The sequence below is a fragment of the Lissotriton vulgaris genome, chromosome 8, assembly GCF_964263255.1.
Source record: "Lissotriton vulgaris chromosome 8, aLisVul1.2, whole genome shotgun sequence".
Lineage (NCBI taxonomy): Eukaryota > Metazoa > Chordata > Amphibia > Caudata > Salamandridae > Lissotriton > Lissotriton vulgaris.
Genome location: NC_141696.1, coordinates 1,243,317,578 through 1,243,333,808, shown reverse-complemented (window position 1 = coordinate 1,243,333,808; position 16,231 = coordinate 1,243,317,578). Strand labels below are relative to the sequence as shown.

The window sequence follows — 16,231 nt, the reverse complement described above, 5'->3', positions numbered from 1 at the left end:
GGACAATATTTCCCCCTAACAGTACTGAGCGTCTAAAGCTAAACCCCCCTCCCAATATAAAGACCTCTCCCCACATATTAATGGAATACAATTACGCAGCCTAACCATGAGAAAGGTGCAAAAGAACTCGAAACAAGATACAAATACTATAAACATCCAGAGACTCAATTATCGACCAGAGAATCTTGCTTAGTGCTGCCAAGCATAACAGAGACAAAATACATCAGAAGAGGACAGCATTTAAGCTTGTCTGGCACAATGAAGGCACAAACCCGTTTAACTTGTGTAAAGACTTTCTATAAAAACAACATATAGCCAAAATACATGGCACCCATCAAATTCATACTCGCCAATATCAACATGCCTACCATGCTCAACTCCACTTCAACAGCTCTTCAATTAATGACTTTAAACCTTTCTTGAGTTAATCCTAAATTGGATGTAAAATATCTACCTACAGCGTAAACCTACAGACTGAATTCTTCTGTTTTTCCAAACGATGCCAACAACCACAGACCTGTCTCCTTAAGGAGTTAAAGAATTTACCGATCATAAGCCTCTTCTTAAAATGATCTTGAATCATACCCCTGAGTTCTTGCCAGTTGTGAGGTTTGTGCAATGGAAGCACTTTTAGGTAATGTTGAAAAGGAAAGGGCCCTCTTAATGGCTTTGGAGAGCAGGTTTCCCTGCCTCTGGTTTCCCAAAGCAAGTTTTTTTAAAATTTTACTTCACCACTTAACCATCATATGTGCTGAGAATTATTTGTGGTACAGGATGAAACCAAGAGTGCACAGAGGTGCATGTCATGTACTCCTTTTCCAGAGTGTGGCTACTGTTGACTCACAGGGCTGTAGAAGACTGACACTGGTGGCAGTAATAGAGTCTAGTGGCAGGACAGGCCCTTTTACCGATCACCTAAATTAGGTCTGTCAGTCCACTACAACCAGGTCCTTCACTCCATTTGAGTGAGACACAGACATTATGAGGGTAATACATATAAAAAGTAGAATGTGCATGGAGCGAGCTTGCTGCATACGACTGTATTAACCCAGGAACACTTTTTGATTTATTGAATCAACGCAATACATAAGATGTAAGTTGGAGAGAGCCCCAGCCAGTAATACTAATTGCAGGGCTCCTCCAGAGAATTCCTGAGGTCCTTTATATTGGACCAGACTCCAATGTGTAGGAGAGGAGACAAGCGACCGTAATTTTGAAGCATGGGGAACGTCTCCTACCCTTTCCTGCGCTATTTCTCCCTGAACAGACCATCCAGGGGGTTACGGTCTGGGATAGCAAAAAAACAGAATTTGCAGTCCCAAACCTCAAAATTTGTGACATTTTTCTGGTAGCCAGAATATGTGCCCATCATAACAATAACCAGTTGTCGGTCTTTATGTCACACGTGAAAACTCTGCCAAGGTACGGTCCCTCGCCTGGCAGAGAGTACATGTGCACCGTGCCACGCAGTAGGAGGCTGTCTGGTGCCATAGAGTGCAGATTAAAACATTTTGAACTCTGCTTTCTCTGGCATCTGACAACCTCATTCCAAAGGGGCACAGGTCAGCAGAGGAGTAAAAGGGGCGGACACAGGAGAATTGAGAAGAGGGAGAAGAGACAGGCAGAGATTGAGTATTGTCCGGGGGATGAAAAAGATGGGGGAGGGGGTTTTAGTCACAGGAGAAAGGATTTCAGAAGGAAGATGAAAATGGGGCAAGCAGGGACATAGTGGGCACGAGACAAAGGGCATCTGGAGACTTGGAGAGAGCCTGGGGCCTCTGGAGACTTGGAGGGAGCCTGGCAGCAGCTGGCTATCAACAGAGGAGGGAGCAAGCTGGCAACAGACAGGCGATAGAGAGGAATTAAGCACCTCTGCTGCCAGCTTGCCTGTTGCTCACCCTCATTTTTTTGGCTCAGCGGCAGAGAAGAGTCAATAAAAATAAGATAATTTAAAAATAATGACAAGTTTTAATTTTTGCAGGTATTTTTGTAAAAATGCAGGGGATTTTAAAAAGTGACAATTTTGTTTTGTAAATCGTGACTTTTTTGGGGGGGGGGGGGTGGAGGAGGGGTCTGCATACATGTGTTACCCCCAATAAGTTAATTGGTATTTGAGTTGGGAAGCCTGTGCCTTTTGTGCTCCTATTTTTGGTCTCTCTTGGCAAGAAACTACTAACTACCTCATCATCCTGCTGACAATGTAAGACAAACACTTCATCTGGACCAGTCTGAAAGGGACACACAAGTTAAGAACTACCTGAAACTGGTTAAAAGTAGACTTGTGGAAAACAAAATTCTGCCTCCAAACGTAGTGTACATGTAGGGCAGAAAGTTTCAACCAGTGTTCTAAGATTGCGCTAAAAGACTCTGGTGGGTAAAGAAGTAGTGGCAACCGAGAAACCTTTTGTGCTCCTAAATTCAGGTATTGACCACCACCTCTCTGTTAGTTTTGGGTCCAGAAATCGGTGGGCAGACTACTGTGAGAAGTTGCCTTCGGACTGCCTGCCTCGAAGAAAAGAGCGAACTAACTTCTTTTGAATTATATTGGAGGTGCCCTTGAGTGAGGAACACGCAACCTTGAAGAGAGGGACCACCAAAGCGGAGGCAGGATGATCTGAAGTTACTACTGTGACTCAGGAGAAGGACCAGCCATTGCTAGGCTGTTGGGTAAAGCCCTGAGGCCAGATTATCCCTGCTGCATGCTCTGAAGCAACAATGTTTCGGACTACGGGGCACCCAGGGAAAACCACAAATGTATCTTATGGGTTTCCTACCAAAACGACAGTGTCTGTGACCGCTTGGTGCACAGAAACAGAAGTGTGGTCTCACCTGAAGAACTGAAGCCAGGTAGAATCACTCCTCACACTTGGTAGGGGCATCAACCTACACCTCCTTTTTCACTAATGCAACAGTTGGCTCGTCGTTCTGTTTACGTTTGGGAACGAAGAAAGCATCCTATGAAGAATCACTGGAACAGCACATTTGGACTAAAAGGGTCAGCAACACCCAGAAGAGCAACCCACAAATCATTAAATGTTACCAGATTACTATGTACTAAACAATGTACCCACTGATGACAAAGTATTGTGTAGTGTGCTGAAATAAAAAAAAAATTGTTTTCGAAGTAAAAGCATGGCTGGGCTTGATTTATTAAGCGTTACTGGATGTTTCATTGAGTTTCTAACCTTACACCACCTCATTGAGGAAGCCCCACCTCCTTGAAGCCATGCAGAAACTTCACTCCCCTGAGGGTCAATGTGTACCTAGTGCACAGTTGTGAGCTCAGGAACAAGGAAAATTCAAGGACAACAATGGAAAAAGGTATTGATTGTTACTATCGGAGTCCAGTAAATCTCACAGCTGTGGTATCCTGAAAAAACCTTCCCCCACAAATCATGCATTCACGGTGAATAATTTTCAGTTCCTTTTTTGTTTTGTTCAATGCCACTAAATAAGTCAAGTACATTTTTCACTGCATCTCCTAACCGAGAAAAGAATTTTAAGCATAAATAACAGTAGTGCACTAATGCCTGGGCTCTAGTTAGAGTGAAAACTGACTTTAAACAGTTGCAGACATGACATTGCACCAACTCAAAAGAATCTGTAGGGTCAGTAAGCAAGGTAATAGCATTTTAAGGTTAACTGAGCAAGAAGCGCCAAAAATTACAGCCTTATTTAAGGTATTAATTTGTTGTTGCGCAAAGTCCTAAAATATTTATTTGGATTGTTATCCTTTTTGCTGAGGATAGGTACCTTCTTTCCACCCATGTTCTGTAACTACTTTTCCTACTCTCTCAGACGATATGAAAGCCTTCTTCAACAAATGTTTTTCCTGGGTTAAGCATATACTTTTAAAGAATACGCATGATCCCTATATCACCTGCCTTGTCAGCATTTCATGAGATTAAGTGTAAGAGCAATCAAAAGAAATTACGCAAGAACAGTGGGGGACGTTGCAGACATAGTATTTGGGCAAATTTGGGAGACTGGCAAATCTCCTAATGCATCTGCCTCGTCAAGCAGGTTGAGGGAGCAGTTTTTCTACAGCCCTTCAAGTGACCAGATCTAAATTATTTACCTCCCTCTGGGGACCAAAAACACTCTGCAACACCGTCGCTTTTAATCCTTTTTAACCTTGAGGTATTCAGCTATGTAGCACCAAATGCTGAGGTCATAGGGTGAGTTCCGTCCAATTTTGAGACACTACGTGTTTTCCACATCTCTTGAAATCTAGGTCCCTTGTGACACCTTTAAAATGGAGGACAAATACCACAACATCAAGCATTGGGTTTTGAAAAAAGAAGCTCAATCACCAGCTCTGGGGCCTAGCACGAGACTCTTAGATGTGAACACAATGGATAATGAATTTAAAGTAGCATAATAGGATAGACTGCCATATCTCAGAGCACCCAAGTGGGAATGATCCAGACAAATGACAGGCAGAAGCATCATAAAGTAGATGCGTACTAAGCATTCTCTTGTCTCAGAAATGGCTAGTATCTATACACAACGAAGGGAAGGGAGAGTCCAAGGAGAAAATGTTTTACGACCAGTGAGGGTTGGCTCCCCATTTAATTAACTAAAAACACAAGAAAGATCTTGAGTCTAAACCAATCAACAAAAGAAAAGTCAACACATACAGAAATACTCTTGAGCCCTTAGGGGAGTCCCTTTATTAGAACGAAATCCCTCACCCACCATAATTGGCATGATTCATCATTGGGATTCTCCTAGTCCCGCCACAGGCTACAACCCCCTCACTGAGAGGGAGGAGCTCAGGGATGTTTTATTCCTATTTTTAGGATATTCTAAATCCTGCAATGAGAAGTAGTAAACTCGCTTAGGTAGAGGGTGCAGCGCAAAAAAATCTGAGTTCTTCTTCCTTTGTATTTAATGTCCATGATAAGATCCAAAGAATGAAACTAATACAGAGATCCTTACATGAGAACCAGTCTTGAAGTCCAATTGAGAGGCTATAGAAAAGGCCACCAGTAATTTAGTACCCCACACTGCAAGACAGCAGCAAGGATCAAAAGAGCAACAGCACGATCCCTTTTTCTCTGGCAAATAAAAAGAGTTTCCCAGCAGCCTTCTGCTAACACATGGATTCTCTCATATATTTATAACTAGTAGTAGGACAGAGCAGAAAGCGTAATCCTTACCTCAGAGGACAGTTGCCTGAAACTCCTGATTTAGGGGGGAAAACAAGAAGGAAGTGAAACAAGAGTGCACTGGAAAAATAAATTGTGCAGGAGACACTACAGGGATGAAGGAATGGGTGACTGGAGAGGGCGAAGCAGTGCCTAATTTGAGGCGGTTGGGGCAAGTAACACTTATTTTTGGGAACAAGCACTTAATTTTCCCCATCAGACATTAACGAGAGGAAGAACGCAGGAACCTGAAAGAGTGAGATAAAGGCAGATGGAGTGTCTGGTAGTAAATTAGAGGCCTGAGGTAAATTGAAGGCTACACGGCTTTGTTATTTGGCAGGCTGACATTTAATAGCACTGACCGTAGGCGTCTGTGCAGTGTTTTAGGCACCGGCACTCATTCATTACAAATTAGACACTAGAGCAAGGTAAGGTAAAAAAATACAGCATCTGAGATGGGAGGATGTGAGACAAGCACAAGGCAAATGCAAGCTGGGAAAAGGGGGGAGTGCAACAAAGACTGTGGGCGTGGGGGAGTTCAAATGCAGACAGAACGGAATGGGAACTTGGCTCTCGTGATTTTCCCCATAAATACAGGCACAGGAAGGGAAGGCAAAATTAGGCTATAAGTATATCCCAATAGAAAAAGACTAAAAGGTGAAACTGCCGCAATGTCAAAAAGGATTCAGCGAAAGCTACCACAAACCATGCAGTTTGCATTTCTTAGGTCTACTAAAAACAAAATAGGTACCAGAAACATAACATCACACTGTCATCTATCACCATAATAATGAACAACTAAGAGTAGAGGGATAGCAAACAGTACACAGATTACAAGTCAACAAGTCAACAGCATGTATCCAAAGGAGCATTTATAGCTTCTATAAGGACAATAAAAGCAGTCATAAATAGCTGGGTAATATGTTTAGTAAGAAAAAAGCGTAACTGAAAATATGAAATGTACAAACCGATAAAGCTGGCAGCGACATTAACAATAGCACCAGACAATTTAGTCGGGTTAGAATTTTGAGGACTCCACAGGGATGTGAAAGTAAATACTTCATCATAATCTGATAAAATTCCAGTCCGGGATTCAGTGGTGCTTGCCGATTCATTCATGTCGGTCTCATCATTGGTGTTGGCCATTTGATATGCCAGGTTAGGCTGCTCTGGTTGATACCTAGATATATAATAATAATAATTATCAATATTATCTTCAAGCTGCATGTTTTTATATGTGTATTAAGAAGCAAGCATAAAACAAGTAGATGAAGACATGAGGTCACAATTGAAATCCTCAAAATGAACAAACAAAATGATGGACACCTTGTACATTGGGAGGATGTCTGCCCATTGTTAACTTGATATTTTGAATAGGTCATTTTGAGTACGGTTGGTAAAAAAGAAACTTGGGTAGTGAAACTCAAGCTGTCAAACTAGCCTCCAAATACCAAGCTGGCACTTTCAATTATGAACATGAGCAACAATATTTTCGCTACTGTACAATCTATTTTGAGATGTTAACATTCTAATTAGCTGACAAGATTTAAAACTACCAAAGAGTATATAAATTAAGAAAAATATGTGCTCCAGCAGAGTAGGCCTTAACATTGCACTAGTGTGTCATAGGGAAAAAATGTCAAGTAGTTCCATTCTCAACTTTCTGTGGCCCCACTGCCTCGAAACCACGATCGATCAGAAACCACCAAAAATATATTGAAAATGAGCGCAACTATATCAGGAAAAAGTTTCTTTTATATAGCTATTCTATTCCAAGTACAAATTGTCAACATCCACCAAAATAAGTCTGATACATATAATTTCACATAATCTATCCCCTGGGAGTCTTGTGAATATGTACAGAATCCAATTTTATTGTTGTTCACAATAAAGATTTTCAATCAGCCCAAGCCAACGCATTTCGTCCCTTTAGGCCTTCATCAGGGTTGGATTCTCCACAGATTTTTTTATTTGTGTGAAATGAAGCTTCACCTTTTATTTCCTTAATTATCCTCAATTCTTCTCCTGGGTGGTGTAGTACCCACCTATTTCATCTTGCTTGTTCCTGCCCCAGAGACAAATACTACAGAAAAAAGCAAAGTACATAAATAAATCCGGAAATAAATCTGGTAATGCAAATTACCTCCTCATCAAAAGGGTGGCTAACGATGGACCACCAGCTGAAATCCATGTTAGATTTTTAAATATTCCCTTCAGCTTTAGTCACTGATTCTATCAGCACATAACTCGCTGACAACCTGCTTGCCTCTGTCAAACCTCACTATTCCAAAGGTAACTCCCTTGACCTGGACTTTTCTGTCTTACATTGTTTAACCAGCCTGGAACAATCCATCAGCAATTCCCATCTATACCTTAGCCCCACACAATGGGCAACACAAATATCTGTATTACCACATGCTCCTTTTTCACATTAAACACCCAGCCAAACATTGATTTCACTCCCTTCAAGCTAGCCACACCAACCAGGACACACTTTTCTCAACACTGAATGATGATTTGCAGACCTTGGTGGACACCCATGCCCAACTATGGTTGAAAAATATCAAGCATAAACCTTCTCCAACTTGGTATACAAAAGGAACTGAATGCCGGCAAAAGAATTATCTGCAAACGTAATAGTCACGGGGTAAACTAAATCCCTTGTTGACCTCACCATCCTACAAATAGCTTACAGAACCGACAACAATACACTGCTACCACAAATGTTAACTATTACTTTGAAACCATCCTCAAGGCGAACCATGACATTATTCAAAGCTGTTAAGCATTGCTCCAAGCACTTTCAACCACACCATATTCCTTGTTTTACTGAAAAAGTTATTTTATTTTTAAAAAGTGAGACTCGACTTCGACAACTTTTACCACCTGCAATGCAAAACCTCATATCACCCAACCTACCACTACACGTCACTCCTCAAAACCTTTGCAACACAATCCAGGATTACCACCCTACACTCTCCAAAAGCTACCTGCTAGGACGATTACATTCCATTATTCATAGCCTAATCCATATGTTCTGAGAACCTCTTGCACATCATCAAATACCGCTTTTCATAGGTATGAAAAGCATATAGCCATGAGGACTGACCAAACCCACTACTTGCCAAAAAAAAAAAATATATTATATATTAAACCTCAACCCGATGACCTTTGCAACTATCCCCCATATCACACACCTTCACTCACAAGAGAAAAGTCTTGAAAAAGCAAAAGCTAGCAACAAAAATGCCTAAAACTTCAAAACATCCGGCCTCCCTACCTACCAATCTGTGTTTTACCCCTGCTGCAGGTCAGGCATTTCTACCACTCAAGCACTAGAAGATATTTTGTCAATCCCCAGTAATGTTGATTCTTCCCTGAAGGTGCCGACCTGTCGGCAATGTTTTATAGCTTATTTGAATCTCTTGATTCATGAGCATTTGCAACTTTACTGTAAATTAGTTAATTTCATACTTCTCTACTTTCCACAAATGTAAACTCCAGACACCCATTAATTCTGGTCTCCTGTGGGGATTCGCAAGGCTCAATACTGACTCCAACAATGTTCAACCTGCACATGAAGTCACAGAGAGTACTAGACCACAAACAAGGAACTGCTATCACAATTACACCTTAACTATACCTTAAAGTGTTGTCTGTTATAATTCACCTCAGTTCCTGCCTGGGTATTCTTCTAAACCTGGATGTCTATAGTGTAGATGAAATCAAACAAATCAACGAAAACTCATTGACCCCTTGTTGTCCTTTAGGAAGGATTTCACGGTAGAGATACCCAAAGCATGGTTCGAGCTCATCCTGGTGTGAAAAATCAAGGCCCTGCTCCAGTCTATGAAGTCGACCAAACCACAATCCAGGACCTTGTGTTCTCACACAGGGTGAGTCAACCTATTAACCACTGGTTTCCCCGAGTCCTCACAGACACCAATTAAAATAGTTCTTCATGTAGTAGCTTGACTAACTACCAATCAAAAGCATGCAAACTATCCCACTTCCCTGAAAGAACTTCAATGGTTCCTTCTACCTGCTGTGATGCATTTCAAAGTTTGTTATGTGATCTTTAAGATAATGCACTTGAATAAACAGGACTGCCTATAGGCTCACAAAGAAAGCACAAGTCAACAAGCTTTCGCAGCATATATACTAACTGCATTCCTCCAGGCGAGAAAAGAGATTTCAGCATACTGTGTGCGAGGCCCCCCCAGTGGGTTAGCCATCGGAATGGCCGCAGGCAGGCACAAAACCCCACGAAGACTGCAGAGCTAGGTCCCAGTGGGTTTTTCTGGTCTGCTGCACCACGCAGTTTATTTATCGATTCACTATTTACTTGCCTCATTCATTTGCCCTCTTTAGCAAGGGGGGGGGGGGGGGGGGCATAATTTATAAGGAACTCTCTCCTGCGACACATTTGGGCCTATAAGGCTGTGCCAGCTCTTGCCCTCGCCGGTATACCACAGTGAACACCAAGTATTTCTCTCCAGAGAGGGCTCCCTAGATTATGCATTACTTGCATTGCTTGCAGCAGTTGCTTGTGCCCTTTGCAGCCCTCCTTCACAGGTTAATCAGCTGCTGCATGCACGGGGAAGGAGTAAGGGTGGAGAAGAATTGCAGTTTGGGTAGTCTGATGGCACAGATCTGTGCACAGAGCTGAGCACAGACCTGAGCCCCGAGTCATGAGCCTCAGGTCGTGAGTTTTGGGGGTCCCCCCCACATTTAGCAAGTGATGGAAGCGTTTGCACAGCTTCTGCTTCCTTGACTTCTGATCCACTACCATCGACTACAAGGCAGAGACTGCAGAGTTTGAGAGGGGTGAGCAAGGGGAGTTTCCTGGATTAGGCTGGTGCAGCTCCCAATAGGTACCCTGATAGCGGTTCTTAGTTTACGCCTTTGCCTGCTTTGTCGCTTGCTAGATCGGGCAACCCACAAGTAAACTCTGGGTCAGTCTATCTGATGAGATCTTCCATCGGTCTTCCTTCTACACTGACATCTTGCACCACGAGCCTTTGCGCCACCCAATCCTGTCCTGTTTGATTGTGCCTCATCCCCTATATGGGAAAGAGGAAAGTAATTAGTGGTCAATCTGTCTCAAGTCCACCTGTGAAGTGCACTTCAATTGGCAGAATAATGGAAAGGGACATGGGGGAAATTAGCACTGAGATTGCTCAGACCAAGAGAGCGCTCTCATTGAATCTGGGCTCTGCACCAGCCTTTTCAGTTAACAAGGCTGTTATTGACCCTCTTGCTGAGGTCATGCCTGGGTTGACTCTGCGCACTGCTGCATTGCCTGATGAAACCGCTGTTGCCACAGACTCCAAACCATGCCAGGGAATGACACCAATAGTGCTCAATATAATTTCCTAGCCAGCAAGAGGGCAAAAGGGAGAAAGCGGGTGGAGGGGGGGGCAGTATTAGGCATGGAAAGCCTCCTGCTATATTAATCCGGCTTCACGAACTGCAGCCAGGAACCAGACATCTCCGGCACCATCCCCTTCTCCTCCACCTTACATTCCTCCTCCTCTTGTGGCAGGCGCTTGGGGGGACTTAAGTTCGAGCCAGTCCCGCATCAAGCAGCTCATAGAGGACTACCGCAAGAAATTCAAGTTGCTCTAGCTCTCTGAACTCTCCCCCTTAATGGTCAAACTTAAAGGTATTGAGTCTCAAATATTCACCTTTTTACAACAGTCACCCCAGTTGTCTACTACCTCTGCCGACACTCCAATGCTAGGGGTCGCAGACAGAACAGTAGGAGGAAAAGTTAATAGTCTCTCAGATGGGATTGACGGGCCAATTGTGAAACAGGGTAAAGCGTGTCATTGTGGTAAAGAGAGACAAGGGAGGCAAGAAGTGTAAAGATGTATCATGAATCCAGCAAGAAATAATGAAGGCAAGAGAGGTCTGTCACCCCTTCCTACTCTCTCTGCTTTTGCTCTTCCTACTATCTCGCTTCCCCCGGTGAATGCCTTTAAATGATGGTTCTAGCAGGTTTTCCTCCCTTGGTGAATAACAAGTTTGAATCTTTTGAGGGGGGTGCGCTAGAATGTCACTCACTGGCTTCATGATAACGCGGACTAATGTGCATGCTTTCATGCTGAAATAATTATAGCTCAGAGAGTGGGCTGGGTTGGCCCCTTTAGGAAAAATATAGAGGGTGTTGGACTTGTCATACTTAGGGTGATCTTCCACCAACGTTTTGGCCGCTTCCCTCCACTTTTTTATGGATCTTTTGTTGGCCTTAGGACTCACTTTGCTACTGCTAACCGGTGCTAAAGTGCATGTGTTTCTCTATGTGGACATTGGTGTATACCTGATTGGCATATTTTGTTTACAAGTACTTGGCATTTAAAACCAGTTGCCAAGCCTTAAACTCCCCTTTTATTAATCATAAGTCACCCCTACGGTAGGCCCTAAGTGACCCTAATGGCAGGGTGCTGTGTAACTAAAAGGCATGACATGTACTCTTAGGTTTTACATTTCCTGGCAGGGAGAAACTACTAAATGAATGTTCCACTGCTGTGAGGCCTACCCCTGAAATAGGCTTGCATTGGGGATTCCTGAAAACACCTTTTAAGCTATAATTCTTGATTGGAAAGAAGTAGCTACTTCATGTTTAATATCTATTGGAATAGTGGTGATCAATCATCCTTAATGGTAAAGCATTTTAGAAATGCCGCTTGATCCCACTGCTCTGTGTGCCCGACAGCCTGTCTCCAATACACGTCTGGGCTGGCTGACAGCTACACTTTGTGCATTCCCTCTAGACAGCAACTACATAGAAAGGGCTGGGTGTGACAGGAGATTCATCTGCATTCGGATAGCCTTTTCTAGGCTGACTTCCAAGATAATGTGGGTACATTGGATCAAACCTTCAGATTTTTGGTTACCAAGTGGGAGACGGTGGACATCAGTGGCGGCAAATTGTTTGCCGCCTTTGTTGACCTATGTTCTGCCTTTGACTTAGTCGAGAGAGAGAAAGTGTGTGGTGTATTGAGGGAGCAGGGGATACCCCATGATCATTTTGATACTTTAATTAGACTGGATGAGGGTAGCTATGCCCACAGGGAGGCACCTGTGGTTTGCCGACTCACTGTGTTCAAAAGAGGCGTAGTCACTGAAACCTTAGGCGCCACTGGGACATGGATCTGCCCCAGCCATGCACAGACCACGAGTGGGTGGCTATATTGGAGGCACCCACCTTAATCCCCCAAAAAGCCTGGTTCCGCCTTATACAGTACCACATAGTGGATAGAGCGTACCTGACCCCAGCTAAAATAAACAAGTATTTTAGGCACACTGATGCTCACTGCCCTAGATTAAATTTGGTAGATGCAGATCTCATCTACATGCTGTGGGGGATGTACTGCTCTTGCCGCTTATTATTTCAATGCTGTCACCCATCTGAATGAATGGAAGAGCGCACTTGGAAGGTGTATCTCTTGGGTCTCTATTGCAGGACCAAAAGGCACAAAGTAACAACCAGGTTCATAGATCAGGGATACTTGCAGTTAAACACTTAATTACCAGGTGCTGGAAGCGATTGGAACCCGCCCACCTGTGCTCAATGTGGCTCCCCACGCTCACAAACTGGGTGCAAGTGAGAGCACTGCCTTGCACCGCAAGAACACCTTGGGACTTCGCAAACTCCTGATGGTGCCTGAATGGGACGCAATCCTCCAGGAAAATTTTTTGGGGAAATTAGTGAACACAGAACAGTCGGATATAACAGAACGTCACAGTGCTGGAATAACAGGGAGCTTTGAATCACAAGATTTGTGGTTTGAGAATTGAGGTCAACGCACACAGATTCGCCCCTGACGAAGGCACCTTGGTAGTGCCGAAATGCATTGGGCACTTTCAAAAAATGTATAACATACGGCATTGTAAAGCATAACATGAAATGTAATGTTATTGTTATTGTGACTGTGAATGAAATATAAGTTATCGAAATGCAACACTATGTGGTAATATACATATGAGTAAAAGAGATAAAAGAATTGAAAATAAATACAAGTAACTGAGAACACATAAGGTTTATTATTTGTTGAAAAAACGAAACAAGTTTAGGTGCATAGCACCAAGTGGATAGTGCACGGTTCGTTGGGCCAGCATACCCAACATAACAAGGATTAAAATTTTGGCAGAGAGGTCCTCTGAAAAGGATATTCTTCTCAGCAGTCTAGACCCAAGAAACCCTCCAGAAATAATGTTAAGCTAGCCCATATGTCATTACAATAGACCACCACAAAAAATGGCTAGAAAAAAACATCAAACCTATCTTTTGGTTCACACATTCCAATGCCAAATATCTATAAATAGTAGACATTACAACACAAGCATTTACAATGCAACTGTCTCGCTTCTGCAAAAGTCTGCAAAGGTTAGAGCTATTGGCATTGTAAATTACACATTTTTTATTTATGTGTTGGTTTTGAAAAAAAATAAAAATAAATGGCATTGTCATTTACAATGCCAATAGCTTAATCTCTCGCAAATGCGAGACCTATTGCATTTGCACGCACCCACACACACACACACACACACACACAGAGCCACACACACAGAGCCACACACACAATGCAACTTGAACTCACCTTCACGAGACAGCAGGCTCCGGCGCTGGGCCGCATCCGGGGCGCACAGAGCTCGCGCCTGCGGTGGCACCGCTCTTGCAGAGGGCAGCATAGACGGCAATTCCATGAAGGCACAGAGCAGCTCCCATCACTCACCGTCATGTATATTGCACAGCACCCCTACATTCAGTGCGCACACCTTAGCAAGTGTCACATCTTCAGCTACAATACTCTTCAGTTTTTTACACCGCACCTCACAAACTTAAGATGCCATTAAATTTTGATCATCGTGAAGGATGAACGTCTGCAGTTACAGGATGCTGGTGGATGTGGTGGTGGAGGATGTGGTGGTGGAGGATGTGGTGGTGGAGGATGTGGTAGATGTACTTCAGGTGGTGCTCGATTTGTACTATCAGGGTGAATTTATAGCTCTATAGGTGACACTGTCAGCATTTTTTGAGACTTATACAGTTAGTACAGTTACTTTTACAGGTGTCACTGACAGCAGCTTTAGTATTAGGACCAGTATGTTTCTACTTTTATATAGGTAACATGCTCACAGTCTTACTAAACGTGTTAGCGGCGCAGAGAGTAGATTGTTTATCCGTATAAGTAAAATGTGTGTGTGTGTGTACGCTTCTGTGTGTGCGTGCGCACACACACACACGCGCACACACACGCGCACACACACACACACACACACACATATATATATTTCCAACAGGTGATTCACATTTTTCTAAAGGACACACTGGGCTGCTCTGCACTGTGCAACGGTTACACGGTCTGTTGCATTGTTGGAATAAAGTCCCTTTCCTTTGTTAGGACGCACAAGTTACTTGCCTTCGGTAACGATATATCTGTAAGAAACAGTAGTTAGTGTTAGATTCCTTACCTTAGAATATCCCCAGGCATCAGACTGGATCCAGTAAGTTTTGCGTAGCAGTACCCCAGCGCGTTGGTAGGCGTAGTCTGCGGCTCCGCGTCAGTCGTCGGCGTCGTGGTCGCCGGGATGATGTCGTCAGAGTACTTAGATGTCGTCTGAGTACTTAGACGCCGCACTCGCGTGCTGACGTCAGTTCTTGTACATAGCTTTCCGAGCCAGGAACGCAGAGCCGTGCAAGAGACTGATACTGGTGCCACGGGAAATACCTTAACCCTAGATATCGGTCCGCAGAACGGGGAGGATGGGTGGGGCGGTAAGGAATCTAACACTAACTACTGTTTCTTACAGATATATCATACCAGAAACTCCTGGAGAACGGAACGGCCGAAAAAGCCATCTCTCCGGACTTGATTGTCCAGGCAGTAGTGTCTAGAAAAAGTGTGCAGCGAGGCCCACGTAGCTGCCTGATAGATGTCCTGCAAAGGGACTCCCCGACCCAGGGCAGTAGTAGCCACCGTGGCACGAGTGGAATGAGCCCTCAACCCAATAGGGGGCTCCTTTTTAGCCAAGGAGTAACAGATCTTGATGCACAACACGACCCACCGAGAGATGGTCCGTTTGTGCACCGCTCGTCCCTTCTTCGCGCACACGTAACCAACAAAGAGCTGGTCATCCACCCGGAACTGGTGTGTGCGATCAAGGTAGAAGAAGAGCGCACGTTTTGGGTCCAGACGGTGGAGCCTCTCTTCCTCTTTCGAGGGATGCGGAGGCGGAGAGAAGGTGGGCAAGGTGATGGACTGCCCGATGTGAAAAAGCCGTAACCACCTTGGGCAGGAAAGAAGGGCGTGTTCTTAAAACAACCTTGTCCGGATGGACAGAAAAGAAAGGAGGCTTAGAAGATAGAGCCTGGAGTTCACTCACTCGCCTGGCAGAGGTGATGGCAACCAGGAATGCAGTCTTGAGAGTCAGAAGACGAAGAGGGCAATTGTGAAGTGGCTCGAAAGGAGCGCACCATCAGATAGGTTAGAACAATGTTCAAGTCCCACTGATGCATCACGAACAGAACAGGAGGAAACATGTGGTGATGCCCTTCAAGAATCTATTTACAAGAGGGGACTTGAAAAAAGAGGGCTGATCAGGAAGCCTCAGGAAGGCAGAAATGGAAGCGAGGTAGCCATTAAGAGTGCCCAGAGCAGAGCCTTGCTGGGCAAGAGAAAGGAGGAAGAGGAGAACTTCTGAAAGGGGGCAGAGAGAGGAGCTACAGCCTTTGCTGTGCACCATGCCACAAATCTGTACCACTTGCAGACGTATACTGATTTTGTGGAGGGACGCCTGGCTGCCAGAATCACATCACAGACTTCAGGGGGCAAGTCAAATGGCCTCAACTACCGCCGCTCAATCTCCATGCATGTAGGTGGATGCTGGGCAGGTTTGGTTGGAGGACCGTCCCCTGCTGCTGTGACAGAAAGTCCTCCTGAAGAGGCAGACAAATCGGGGGATCGACTGACATGCTGAGTAGCTCAGATACCAGTATCTCCGTGCCCAGTCTGGAACCACAAGGATGACTTGGGCACGGTCTCGCCTGATCTTCTTCAGCACTCTGGGCAGAA

General features: G+C 44.2%; 1 protein-coding gene across 5 annotated transcripts in view; it reads right to left on the bottom strand.

The window, feature by feature from the left end:
- SLC7A1 (solute carrier family 7 member 1) overlaps positions 1-16,231 on the bottom strand; it is a 668,243-nt gene that overhangs the window by 125,688 nt on the left and 526,324 nt on the right. For all 5 annotated transcript variants that reach the window (XM_086935153.1, XM_086935156.1, XM_086935155.1 and 2 more), the window contains one exon: positions 6,119-6,330. In XM_086935153.1, the coding sequence (XP_086791279.1) occupies positions 6,119-6,330 (212 nt within the window). The remainder of the gene's footprint in view (positions 1-6,118; positions 6,331-16,231) is intronic.